This window comes from Mustela nigripes, chromosome 14, assembly GCF_022355385.1.
Source record: "Mustela nigripes isolate SB6536 chromosome 14, MUSNIG.SB6536, whole genome shotgun sequence".
In the NCBI taxonomy this organism is placed as follows: Eukaryota; Metazoa; Chordata; class Mammalia; order Carnivora; family Mustelidae; genus Mustela; species Mustela nigripes.
The window spans coordinates 26,949,079-26,962,594 of NC_081570.1; the positions used below are offsets into that span (position 1 = coordinate 26,949,079).

Genomic DNA, 13,516 nt, shown 5'->3' on the forward strand with positions numbered 1-13,516 from the left:
TCCAAGCTTCTCCCCATTAGCTCTTCCAGGCTTTAAATCAGTCTTTGCTCAGGAAGATTAAATGATTCTATGGTGCTGGGTATGGTGATACCTATGCTTTTTTCTTCTTTTTTTTTTTATTTTTTTAAAAGATTTTTTTTTTTTAAGCAATTTCTATACCCAATATTGGGCTCAAACTCACAACCCTGAGATCAAGAATCACACACTCTATGGACTGAGCCAGCCAGGGGCCCCTTTCTTTATATTTTTTAACAGAACAGATATGGTCTCTGCTTTTACAGAATTTAGTCTAACAGGGGAGACAGACCTACACAAACATTTAAGGTGGCAACCGTGACAAAAGGGGGTGCCTGGGTGGCTCAGTCAGTTGAGTGTCTGCCTTTGGCTCAGGTCATGATCTCAGAGTCCTGGGATTAAGTCCTGCATCGGGCTTCCTGCTCAGCGAGGGTCTGCTTCCCCTCTCCCTCTGTGCTCTCTCTCTCTCTTTCAAGTAAATAAATAAAATGTTGTTGTTTTTTTTAAAATTGTGATAAAAGATGCAAAAGAAAAGGAAACTAACAGAGGTAAGCACATTCAGAAAGGGATGATAATCGAAGGCTTCTCGGAGGAAGTTCAATTTAAGCTAACATCTGGAGAATTATACACTAGCCAGACAAAAAAGGAGGGTGGAGAGGAAGGCATGCCAGGAAAAGGGGAGAACACTTTGGAAGGCTCTGAGGTTAAGTGTAATGTGGAAGGAGAGTGGACAGGAGGTTGGGAGGCAGAGCTATATAATGAAGGGCCTTGTAGGTCATGAGGAGTTTGAACTTCATTCTGAGTGCAATGGAAACAATGAAAGGTTTTATTTTTTTATTTTTTTAGAGGGAGGAGGGGCAGAGGGAGGAGAGAATCTTTATTTTATTTATTTGACAGAGAGAGAGCAAAAAAAAAAAAAAAATGGGGGGAGCAGCAAAGGGAGAGGGAGAAGTAGCTCCCTATTGAGCAGCAAGCCTACTTGGGGCTTGATCCCAGGACCCTGAGATCATGACCTTAGCTGAAGGCAGGCACTTAACCAACTGAGTCACCCAGGCACTCAAGGCACTGAAAGGTTTCATATGAGGGAGTGGCATTCTCCAGTTTATGTTTATACAAAGGTCATCCTCTGGCTGCTGTACATAGATAAGATGGAAGGCAAGCTAAAATATTTTAGGAGAGGAGAGCTCAGGAGGCTGCCACAGACCGCTGGCAGGAAATTAAGGAAACTTGGATTAGGGCACTGGCTATGGAATGGCAAGACAGCTGAATGGCAATGTAGAAGTCAAAATAACAGGTCTCAGAGTGTTTGATTATGGAAGTAAGGAAGGAGGGGTCGATGCCCTTACAGAAGCACCTGGAGACTCAGTGGGTATAGTGGGCGACTCTTGATCCTGGGGTTTTATTTAAAAATAAAATATTTGGGGCACCTTGGTGGCTCAGTTGGTTAAGCATCTAATTCACGATCTCAGCTCAGGTCTTGATCTCAGGGCTGTGAGTTCAAGCCCCGCATTGGGCTTAAAATATAAAAGTGGCTCAGTGGGTTAAGCTGCTGCCTTCGGCTCAGGTCATGATCTCAGGGGTCCTGGGATTGAGTCCCGCATTGGGCTTTCTGCTTGGCAGGAAGCCTGCTTCCCCCTCTCTCTCTGCCTGCCTCTCCGCCTGCTTGTGATCTCTCTCTGTCAAATAAATAAATAAATAAATAAAATCTTAAAAAATATATATATATCTATATAAATACTTTAAAAAAAAGAAAAATATTTTAAAAAGAGAGAATGGTCTTATAAATTAACTAAGTCATGGAGATGTACTCTACAGCATGGTGACTGTAATTAATAATATGGTATAGCATTAGCGAAATAAGTCAGTCGGAGAAAGACAACTATCAAATGATCTCCCTGATATGAGGAAGTGGAGATGCAACATGGGGAGTTAAGTGGGTAGGAGAAGAATGAATGAAACAAGATGGGATTGGGAGGGAGATAAACCATAATCTCACAAAACAAACTGAGGGTTGCTGGGGTGAAGGGGTGTGGGAAAGGGGAGTGGGGTTATGGACATTGGGGAGGGTATGTGCTATGGTGAGTGCTGTGTAGTGTGTAAACCTGGCAATTCACAGACCTGTACCCCTGGGGATAAAAATACATTATATGTTTATAATAAATAAATAAATAAATAAATAATTAATTTAAAATAAAAAAATAATATGGTATAGCATACTACAGAGTCGCCAAGACAGTACATCATAAAAGTTCTTATCATGAGAAAAAAATGTCTAAGTAACCATGTGTGGTCACAGATGTTAATTAACTAGACTTACTGAGGTGATTATTTCACAATATATGCAAATATCAAATCATTATAATGTATGCCTTAATATAACATTATATGTCAATTACAACAAAAAAGAAAATCCTTTAGACTCAGATTTGAAGGAATGATCAAACAAAATAAGATCCTCATAACTTTAAAAAAAATAAATTATGCCCTTCAGGTTTCCAGCCTGAATGACTGGGTATATGAGGTACTTTCTACTGAAATGAGAAACACTTGAGGAAGAGCAGGTTTTTAGAAGGAAGGAAGATCATATATATCTATGTATATTAAAAAAAAAAAAAGCTCTGGGGGTACCTGGGTGGCTCAGCGGGTTAAACCTCTGCCTTCGGCTTGGGTCATGATCCCAGGGTCCTGAGATGGAGGACTCTCTGCTCGGCAGGGAGCCTGCTTCCCCCTCTCTCTCTGCCTGTCTGTCTGCCTACTTGTGATCTCTGTCAAATAAATAAATAAAATCTTAAAAAAAAAAAAAAAAAAAAAAAAAAAAAGCTCTGGGCCAGGGGCACCTGGATGGCTCATTGGGTTAAGCCTCTGCCTTCGGCTCAGGTCATGATCTCAGGGTCCTGGGATTGAGTCCCGCATCGGGCTCTCTGCTCTGCTGGAGGCCTGCTTCCCTTCCTCTCTCTTCACCTGCTGCTTTGCCTACTTGTGATCTCTCTGTCAAATAAATGAATAAAATCTTTAAAAAAATAAAATAAAATAAAATAAAAAGCTCTGGGCCCAACATGAGGCTTGAATTCACGACCCCAAGATCAAGAGTCGCTCACTCCACTGACTGAACCAGCCAGGTGCCATGGGGAAGATCACATTTTTAAGATGCTTTGTAACATCACACATTTGAGATGCCTATGAGACAACAGGCCTTTTAAGAAGCTGTCCACAAAATGTGATACAGTTGAGACAGTGGTGATTTCTTATGCTTGTAGAGAAACACTTGACATAATGCATTCACGTTCATTTTCCAAATTATACCTCACAGCAACTCCGAGACAGGCATGAATGACGATCCTCATTTTATAGCTATAAATGGAGGCTCTGAAAGGTGTGGTTTTTTTCATTCAACCTTTACTAGGCAGCACTACATTCCAGGCTGCAAGTCAAGGAATAAGGAGAGGGGTGCCTGACTCAGTAGAGGAAGCTACTCCTGATCTCAGGGTTGTAAGTTCAAGCCCCACAGTGGGTGTAGAGATTACTTAAAAATGAAGTCTTTATGAAAAAAAAAAATACAAGGTAGAAGATAGAATGCTGTCTCAAGTATGATGTGATGATAGCATGACACTCCTCCCAGAAATATGCTCCCCTATCCTTAGGTGAACAAGACAGGAAACCCCAGGAGTTATTAAACAAGTACAGGACATAAAGACCACAGATGTCCAGTCCGGACCATTAGAAATTCTCAAAGGGCAGTTTGTGGAGAAGCAGTTGAGATGAGGGATTGCCAAGAGGGCAAAGCGGCTTGTCCCCATGGTGCTTTGGTGAACAGAATCTGATGCTTTACGCACTAGCCCTAGAACGGTGTGTAGTTTGTACAACTGTGGACCGAATTAAGATCAGAGACCTGTTTGCATGAAGTAAAACCATGTGTCCTACCCCACTGTGTAGAACCAGGAGGTGAGAGGGCCGACACTGAACGTATCTCTCTCACAGACACCCGGGCTCTTTCACCTCCAGGGAGGAGTCCCAGCAGGAGCCGTCGTCGCAGTGGGCTCTGGGGCCTGATTATCGCTGAAGGTGATGGCTCAGTGTTTGGGGCACAGGCCTCTGGGTCTGGAGGCAACTCTCCAATCCTGTTAGCAAGGTCAAGGCTTGGCTTGCCCTATGACAGCTAGACCCGTATGGGGAAAAAGTGATCCAGAGCTGAAGACCCAACTTCGCTTTCTCCAAAGAGTGCTTTCTTTTCAGAGCCTAAAACAGAAACCACTGGCTCCCTGGCCATCTTTCGCACTGCTTTTCTTATCCTCAGTGATCAATTCCAATCCTCTTCTTCTCCCCCTCCAAAAAGCATCTCAGAAAGCAAGAGGGGAGAAATAGCTGGCCCTCCTTCCCAGCTCTTTTGTGTGGCGAAGGCTGCCAGCCTAGGGCCCTGTTCAGAAGGCTGGGGTATGGGTGCATTAACCCTCACCTTGGACCTTAGGCTACCAATCAAAGAGCTATAACCCCAGGTACCATTTGTGTAAATTCTCCTCACCTGCATTGAACCCAAACCACTTGGGGAGTTAATGTGATCGATTCACCAGAGCAGAGAGGCCAGGAGGGGCAACTGCAGGGGCCTTTCTCTCTTTAGACACAGGGGGCTCCCCTGGGAGGGAAGAGGCCTGAAAACAATGCTTCTGAGCACAAGACAGGCACTGACCTAAGAACAAGCACCCAATCTGGAGGGCAAACCTTGCCTTTAGGCATTGAGTTTTATTGAAATGCTACATACATATTAAAACATCTTTATATACATTTTTCCCATTACAAGATTACAAATATACACGTTCAAGGTCAGCATCTTGTATATTAGAAACAACTGTAGAAAACCTATGCCCTAACTCCAGCAATTAAATTGGTGTTCCCCATCTGCCTGTAACAAACTGGCACAATTCATCCAATTTCTTAAGTCCGCCATATTCACATGGAATGTTTTTCCAAAGTAGCAGTGACACTCAGTTTTGAGAGGGATGAAAAAAATCTATCTAGAATTCTGAGAGCCTCATGATTGTTCAGGGAAAATTGGGAATGGGGAACCATTCTCTTCAACAATATTTTGATTATAAACTTGATAGTGGTTTTCTCTCTAAATAGCGATGAAGTGTTGTCCTCTGGTTAGAGCAATGTAATAAACAAACCCCGTTGTGTGCAATAAATAATGGTTATATGTCTTTTTGCCAGGATGAGAAGGGAGGTCATTGAGCAACACTGTTCCATGTTGAGAATGTAGCTCCTGGAGGAGAGAGCTCTCTCTGTCCCATTGGGGAATGTGGACAGACACCGGGTGTGTGCAACCCTTTATCTTCATCCTCATAATCCAGAAAATAAGGGTCAACATCTTTCTGACTTAAGGTACCGATTTGCATCCTTACCATAAGGAAAGCATAAGTTAATTGGCAAGTTGAGGCTGCCTTGGGAAGAGGCATATGGGAAAATGGAAGGGGCAAGATAAATATAACAGCCCATCAGCGGGTTCCAAGGTCCTCCAAGAAGTTCTCTTTTACTGAGTCCAGGTCACTGTGGGGTACATCTTAGGGTGTGAAGGATTCCTTCTGGTATCAACATTCCCTGTATTCTGGAATTTTCCGTAATGCCACACTTTTTCCTCCTCCTCCTCCTCCTCCAACCACCCATTTCACAAAGAGCTATCAACCTAAGAGTCTGCTAGGCTAAAATGCCAAATACACAATGGAGGAAGTGAGCCTTCACCCAAGCAGCCATGGGTTAATGTTGTAAACACTGCAGAATTAAGATTAGTGGCCAACCCAGGAAATAATATTAGGAAAGGAAAAAGATGTCCAGAGCGATGCAGTGGAAAGAATTGGAATCTCTGTCTGTAATCTTAATGCGCTGATTACAAAGGAGGGTGGGGAGTGGAGATCATCTATGTGAGCATCAATTCCAATTCCAATCTTCAGCACCAGGAACTTCTCAAAGCAGTCTCAGCAAAGGTGCCAGCACCCTTGATGATGTTAGCTTTCCAAGTATCTGAAGATGCTTTGCTTCAATCCTGAAGTGCTATCGTCTGTTTTGAGGCGCTTAGGTGAAGGGGATGTCATTAAAGATGGAGTTCTTCTCCTTACCTAGAAAGCACAGCAAGAGTCAGGACCAGCTCAAGACCCTCATACAAGTCCTTAACTTCCGTTAGCTCTTAAGGAACGCAGAGTTAAATCATGGATGTTTAGGAAAAAGAGAAATATAAACTTTCCGGGAAAGTTTCAAAGCTGATGACCTACTGCGGGTAGCAGTCTTCTTCTATTTCATTGGGGGGTACAAGATTAACACCACAGTGTAAGCCTTTAAGCCAGAAATACCTATATTTTTTTACTTAAAAATCAATCATCCATCAATCTCGCTCTGGACAGCCACCAAATCAGTTCTCAAATTCCCTACCTGAGCCTTAGACGATTCCTTCGCTGCCTCAGCCTTGGTAGGAGAAAGTGTATGGAAGACAAAGTTTCTTAAATTTCGAGGTGCACTGGGGTTCAGGTCAGAGAGGGCAGCCAGTTTCTGAAGCACAGCTTTGGGCTGGTTTAGCAGTGAGCCTGTCTTCAGCTAAAGAGAGGAGTCAGTTGGCATCAGATCCCAAGTGCCAAGGGAAGAACAAGAAGCCAGTCCCTCCCTGCCTCCCCCTTGTCTTGAGGGGACATATTCCTACCCCACTCAAGTAGAAAAGAAAGAGCAGACTCCTTTGAACATCTACTTCCATTTCCTGCAGCCACCTCCCTCTGCTAATGACAGAGTACTCCCTTAGCCTGATCTTGGCGTGTAGAACCTTGCAGGTCATGAACTCCCCAACCAACCTGGTGGGCACTTTCCGGACTGATGGATTCAAAAGGATTTCTGAGTAAAGATTTTGGTTCTTGCATAACCACAGTGCGATTGGCTGAAAAGACAAGACAGAGAGGCTTGTTCTGGGCAAAGCTGATAGAATTACCTTTACATCTAAACAAGTAAAGAAGCCTGTAACTAGACCAGTAAACTAAAGCTTAAGAACTTAGATTATTTTATAACAGTGACTTGAAACTATAATAAGGAGCAGCAGGAAGGAAGACAGACAACCAACTTGAACATTGATACATTGATAAATAGCTGACAGTAATAAGCAAAAACAAGCATGGTAAGAGTATAGAATAGTGTTTTAGAGCCTCATTCTGGAATTAGATATATCTGGGTTCAAAGTCCACCTCTAACACAATCCTGGGCAACTAAATAAAGAAGGCAGAATTCTTACTCTGAGAGGCCTTAGAAGATGAAGTCAGACCAACTACATATACTCACAAGTACAATGTCCACTGCCCAATAGTCTAAGATCCAAGAACACTATCCTTTCCCATCTTGGAAGGCCTCTTTAAGACAATGTTAGACACAGGCCCATGCCTAAGCCACAAGAGTCCCTAAGGCTGGAGTCACTTTAAGGCTCCAGCACAAACAATCCAGGGGGCTGGAACCTGAGGACGGCCAGTAGCTCACCATTTTTCTGTAGTGCTTTGGCTGTAACCTTCTTGGCTAGCATCATAAACTGACTGTCTTCCCCAATGTCCTCTTCTTCAGCTGCAATTTTTCCCTGCTGTGCCTGAAAATAAAAATCAGTGTTAACAGAAGTCTACCCTGCCGCCAAATAGATAGCAGAGCCTGGACTGGGAAGCTAAGGTACCTGGGATATCATTTGCTTTCCTTTTTGCAACCTTTGTTGCTGTAGACAAAAAAAAAATCGGTACTGGACAAACATGAATTGAACTGCTCATGGTCATTTTCTCAAAGCGCAAAACAAAACTGGATTAAAAGGGACAGCGATGAGTTGCCCAAGGTTTTGAGACTATCCTGACAAGTGAGGTGAGTAGGTCCTCTCTTATTCATAAACTAGGGACAGAACAGAGGACTTTTTTTTTTTTAAGATTTTATTTATTTATTTGACAGATCACAAGTAGGCAGAAAGGTAAGCAGAGAGAGAGGCGGGGGAAGCAGACCCCCCGCCGAGCACGGAGTCAGAAGTGGGGCTCAATCCCAGGACCCTGGGATCATGACCAGAGCTGAAGGCAGAGGCTTTAACCCACTGAGCTACCCAGGCGCCCCAGAACAGAGGACTTCCGAGCGGATTTTCTACCTGGTCCCGAAGCCACTGCTCTCGTTCAATTCGCTCCTTCCTCCAACGGGCTTCTGTCTCGTCAAGCTGCTCTTCGATCTCATCATCATCAGAGTCTCTGTGGAACAAGTCCATCTGGGAAGCATCATCTAAAGCAAAGAGTCAAGGTTGTCAGCATTCTCCTAGGAGAAGGTGCCCGGACAGACACAAGGTACTCATTGTTCCTCATACATCGACACAACCTTTCCCCACTCACTAACACAAAGTCATGATGACAGCCAGGTCTGTTGCAGTTTGGATTTCCACTCGCCATCTCAAACTGGACAAACACGGTCGCTGTACCGTTTGTTTCTGAAAGCAATGACCAAGATACCTATGTTTTTCCATCGGAATTTCCTCATTCGGCCAGGACCATCACTATGCAGATCCCCATCAGCGAGGTACCTCTCTTGGTATAAACGTAGCTGTCGCTTATCATCATCCAACATTGTTTTCCTACAGGAAAATTACAGCGTTCAAGACCAGGACCACTCTGGCTGGTCGTAGAAACATCCCATCACACAAAAGGGCTTGTCGGGATACTGACATGTGTATTTTCTTGATCTGATTCTGCAGCTCCTCATCAGAAGGAAGCACTTCATCAATTTCCTCCTGCTCATATTCGTCCAGCTCTTCCCCATCATACTCATCTTCACTTCCCATGTCACTCCCTGACACCTCTGCCTCATCCTCCAGGTATTTCTTCAATCTCCTAGAAAAGAATTGTGAAGATCAGAAATGCAACAAACATACACAGACTAGGGATGAAGTGAGAAAAGCAGAACATAGAGCCACTTAAATTTTAATAATACATTTTGAAGATAAAGTCTGTCATTTAATACATACTGGATGCCAATAACTGCGCTTTCCAGGCATCACGGCATTATCTTAAGGGGAGGACTATTATTCCCTTCAGTTTAAAGTTGAATGAATTGAGACCGAGAGAGTAAATAATTTACCCAAAGTCACACAGCTAGGAAGTAACAGAGCCTGGATTCAATGAGGTTCTTTAAAGCCAGAACGCCTGATCTCCTTTATACATTTGGGACATACCCGCTGGCAGGTTCAGATTATTCTGTTCTGTATTTAAGCTCACCAGTGTTGGGAGACAGGTTAGAGATGGTACGGTACAGGAACAAAATAGCCTGGGATCCCTTACAGCTATATCTTGACCCCCAAGTTAGAGGCCATGACTGAGGCTCAGAGTTACTGGTAACTTAGTTAGTTAGTTTTTATGACCTCAGTTCCTACTGAGAACAAGTCTCCTGTCACTCTGTGTTCAAAGTCCTATCATCTATGGCCATGAGTGGCAGAAGTCTAATGGCTTTCAGAAGGCTGATTTTTATCAAAGACTTATGTTATTTTTTTTTTAAAGATTTTATTTATATATTTATTTGTCAGAGAGAGAGAAAGAGAGGGAGAACACAAGCAGGCAGAGCAGCAGGCAGAGGTAGAGAGAGAAGCAGGCTCCCTGCTGAGCAAGGAGCCCGATGTGGGACTCAATCCCAGGACCCTGGGATCATGACCTGAGCCGAAGGCAGCAGCTTAACCAACTGAGCCACCCAGGTGTCCCAGACTTATGTTACTTTTTTAAAGCTGAATTCCTCTAAATCTCAGGGTTCCTGGGGAATTCCTTCAGGGCTATCAGCTGAGTTCTCTGATCTTCCCATTTACCCACTTGGAGCTGCTCAACTTTTAGCTGTCATTCTTCCTAAGATTTCATTTGGACAGAGGACTCTGCTGTTAAATAAGGTTTAAGAACAACCACCGTAGAAAAATCTATAGATGACCCAAACTTGCAAGAGATAGTTAATTTTTTAAAAGATTTTATTTATTTGACAGACAGAGAGAGATCACAAGTAAACAGAGAGGCAGACAGAGAGAGAAGGGGAAGCAGGCTCACCACTGAGCAGAGAAGCCCCAAACGGGACTCGATTCCAGGACCCCGGGACCACAACCGGAGCTGAAGGCAGAGGCTTAAGCCACTGAGCCACTCAGGTGCCCAAGAGTTAATTTGACAAGTGACAAATTAAAGCCCCAAAGTGATCTTAATAGAATGGAATGATGGGTTAGAGACAATAATATAGAGCTAGTAGGAATCAATATGATATCCTATATGTGAATTCCAAAAGTCATTTGTGTACAATATAATACTGAATACCTATTAAAATGGTCTTTATAAAACTGTCACATCACAGGAATATGCTTATGGATATCCCAAGTGAGAAAGAAGCAAGACGCAAAAGTGAACATACAAAAAAAGAAAAAAAAAAAAAAGCACAGATCTCAACTATATGAAAATATATGCATAAAAATGGTTATGGAGCAAGCTACCATCCACACATTCATTAAATATTTGAATGATGAGCACAGATAAGCTTTTATTTTTGGCTTCCTATCTTCTTTTAAATATTCTAAAATAAATGGTTTACTTTCATGAGCAGAAAAAAACAAAAAATAACCAAAAATGAACAGGAGGTCATTTGCCCAAGACCAGGATGAGGAAAACCTGAAATGACAGTAATTCATAGGAAAAAAGACCCTAGTCCTAGACAAGGAAGTTTCATCGTCTACTAAATCCTCAGGATCTACAGTGACTCTGCTCTTAGGATTGTTGGTTACTTTGTAAGGCATGTGCGCCCAGAACAAGGATGTGGTTATACTGGTACCTTCAGCTGGAGTCTGACCACACCTGAGGATAAAGAGAATATCCAGGACAAGAGGAGTCGGCAAGCAACGTTATATGAGAAATAGCTGAAGGAACTAGAGATATTTAGTATAGAACTCACTTAAAGAGTACATACCATCTTTGAACACTCAAGAGATAGCATGAGAATAGGGTTTATTTCATCTGTGTTAGCCACAAAAAGCAACAGAACCAGCAGACTTAGGTAAAACAATAGCAAGCTACAACTTAACCATTAGGAGAACTTTCTCTAGCAGTGGAAGGAATGGTCCTAACACCTACATTTGCCTTCTCAGCTTCTCAGACTGCTTCAGGAGCTCTTCCTCATCACCATCTTCATGGTCTTCCAGTGCCAGATCTTCATTATCAGAGTTACTGCGTTCGTCCTGAAAAAATGCAGAGTATCGCACATGGGGTTAGCGGAACAAAACATGTTCTGCTTAACTTTGTTCTGCCTAACTTTAGTCCTCAACTAAAACAGGATTTATAAACTTCTGCCCAAACATCTCATTCTAGGAAATGGCTTCGGATAATATGCCAAACTCAGAATTCTCAACAATTCAGACTAGGAAAAAGACAAACAGCCGCAACACCTGGAAATCGGTTAGGATTACTCTGTTCCCTTCCAACTCACCTCATCACTATCAAACTCATTATCATTTGGGACAAGCCGAAAGTCTCCAAATTCCTCCTCTTCACCTTCTTCTTCCCTAAGGTGCAAAACAAAGAAATCAATAAGTAAGTTGTTGAAAGCAAACTATAGGGATTCAGTCAACTTAGAAACTGAAAGTATTTTATTGCCACCAACAATCTCTTCAAGAAACAGGAAACAAGATGCCTTGCTTTTAAAAATTTTTTTGTTTAATTATGATAAAATACACATAAGGCGCCTCATCTCAGCTGCCCTGCCCGAGACCCCCTGAGTGCTAACCCTATTCTCCAACTCGGTCCCACTTCTGCTCCAAGAAGATGAAAGAAACTCTCATGAACCAGGAAAAACTTGCCAAACGGCAAAGCACAAGTACGCGTTGGTGGGAAAGGAACTGCTTGCTGAGAGAAGGTGGTTTATAGAATGGCTATAGCAGATGATAAAAAACTTCGGTTCTCCTTAGAGAAGTTAGGGATAAACAATTATCTCTGGTACTGAATGAATGTTCACCAAGAAGAGCAGTGACCCGCTCTAACAACCCCAAAGTTCAGGCATCACTGGCGGTGAACACTTCCACCATTCCAGGCCATGCTGAGACAAAGCAGCTGACAGAAACAATACCGGCTGTCTTAAACCAGCTTGGTGCAGACAGTCTGACTAGTTTAAGACTGGCTGAAACACTGTCCACACAACCTGTGAATGGAAAAGCCCCACTTGCTACCAGAGGGGATGATGATGATGAAGTTTTAGTTCTTGTGGAGAATTTGGATGAAGCTTCCAAGAATGAAGCAAATGGAATGGAGTCAACTTCTCAAGAAGATAAAACCTGAAGTAGTTACTAGGAGCTGCTATTTTATATTATAACAGCTTTTTAAAAATTTTGTTCATGGATCTGATGAAATTTAGATCTCTAATATTTTTGAGCCCAAGCCCCTTGGACACTGAAGCTCTTTTCAGATTTTGCTTATGTACAATTCATTCTTTGGAGTGAATTAAGCTGAAGAAGTCTGGGAACAAAGTTTGAAGCAATGTTAATTTAATAAAGTTCTTTGCCTAGGACACAAACAAACAAACAAAATACATGTATCACAAGCACAACGCCCCATGCAGAGTCCAGCGTGGGATTTGATCTCAAGACCCTGAGATCATGACCCAAGCTGAAATCAGGAGTCGGACGCTTAACTGACTGAGCCACCCAGGTGCCCCCAAACTCTCTATGCTTTAAACAACAGGTTCCCCCTCTTCCCTCCCCTCAGCTCCTGGCAACTACCCTTGTACTTTCTGTCTCTAGGAATTTGACTACTCTCAGTATCTCATGTAAGTGGAATCCTACAGCACTTGTATTTTGGGGACTGGCTTATTTCACCTAGCATAATGTCCTCAAGGTTCATCCCTGTTGTCACATGTGTCAGAATTTCCTTTCTTTTTAAGGCTGAATAATCGTGTGTGTGTCCACCACATTTTGTTTCGTCACTTGGGATGTGCCCACCTTTTGATCATCATGAGTAATGCTAGGATGAATATGGGTGTACAAACATCTGAGACCTTGTTTTTACTTCTTTTGTGAATATATTTGAAAGTGGAATTGCTGGATCATATTCTATTTTTAATTTTTTGAGACACTGCCATTCTGACTTCCACAGAAGCTTCCACATTTTACATTTCCCACCATCAGTGGATAAGGGTTCTAATTGCTCCATATCCTCGCAAACACTTATTATTTTACGGGCTTTTTTTTTCTCTTTATAATCGCCATCCTAATCGGTGTGAGGTGGTATCTTATTGTGGTTATGATTTGTATTTCCCTAATTATTAGTGTTGAACACTTCCATGTGCTTATTCTTGCCCTCCCCCCCCTTTTTTTTTTAAAGATTTTTTTATTTATTTGACAGAGAGAGATTACAAGTAGGCAGAGAGGCAGGAGAGAGGAAGGGAAGCAGGCTCCCTGCCAAGCAGAGAGCCCGACGCGGGACTCGATCCCAGGACTCTGAGATCATGACCTGAGCCGAAGGCAGCG

General features: G+C 42.7%; 1 protein-coding gene and 1 pseudogene across 1 annotated transcript in view; one reads left to right on the forward strand and one right to left on the reverse strand.

The window, feature by feature from the left end:
* Window positions 1-4,727: 4,727 nt before the first annotated feature.
* Window positions 4,728-13,516, reverse strand: part of CLSPN (claspin) — a 32,291-nt gene continuing 23,502 nt past the window's right edge. The window contains exons 17-25 of the mRNA XM_059377242.1: window positions 11,485-11,560; window positions 11,133-11,236; window positions 8,712-8,876; window positions 8,499-8,620; window positions 8,147-8,274; window positions 7,513-7,615; window positions 6,843-6,925; window positions 6,433-6,594; window positions 4,728-6,122 (exon numbers count right to left, since the gene is read on the reverse strand). Of these exons, the coding sequence (XP_059233225.1) occupies window positions 6,012-6,122; window positions 6,433-6,594; window positions 6,843-6,925; window positions 7,513-7,615; window positions 8,147-8,274; window positions 8,499-8,620; window positions 8,712-8,876; window positions 11,133-11,236; window positions 11,485-11,560 (1,054 nt within the window). The 3' untranslated portion in view covers window positions 4,728-6,011. The remainder of the gene's footprint in view (window positions 6,123-6,432; window positions 6,595-6,842; window positions 6,926-7,512; window positions 7,616-8,146; window positions 8,275-8,498; window positions 8,621-8,711; window positions 8,877-11,132; window positions 11,237-11,484; window positions 11,561-13,516) is intronic.
* LOC132001520 (transcription factor BTF3-like) lies at window positions 11,820-12,329 on the forward strand (annotated as a pseudogene).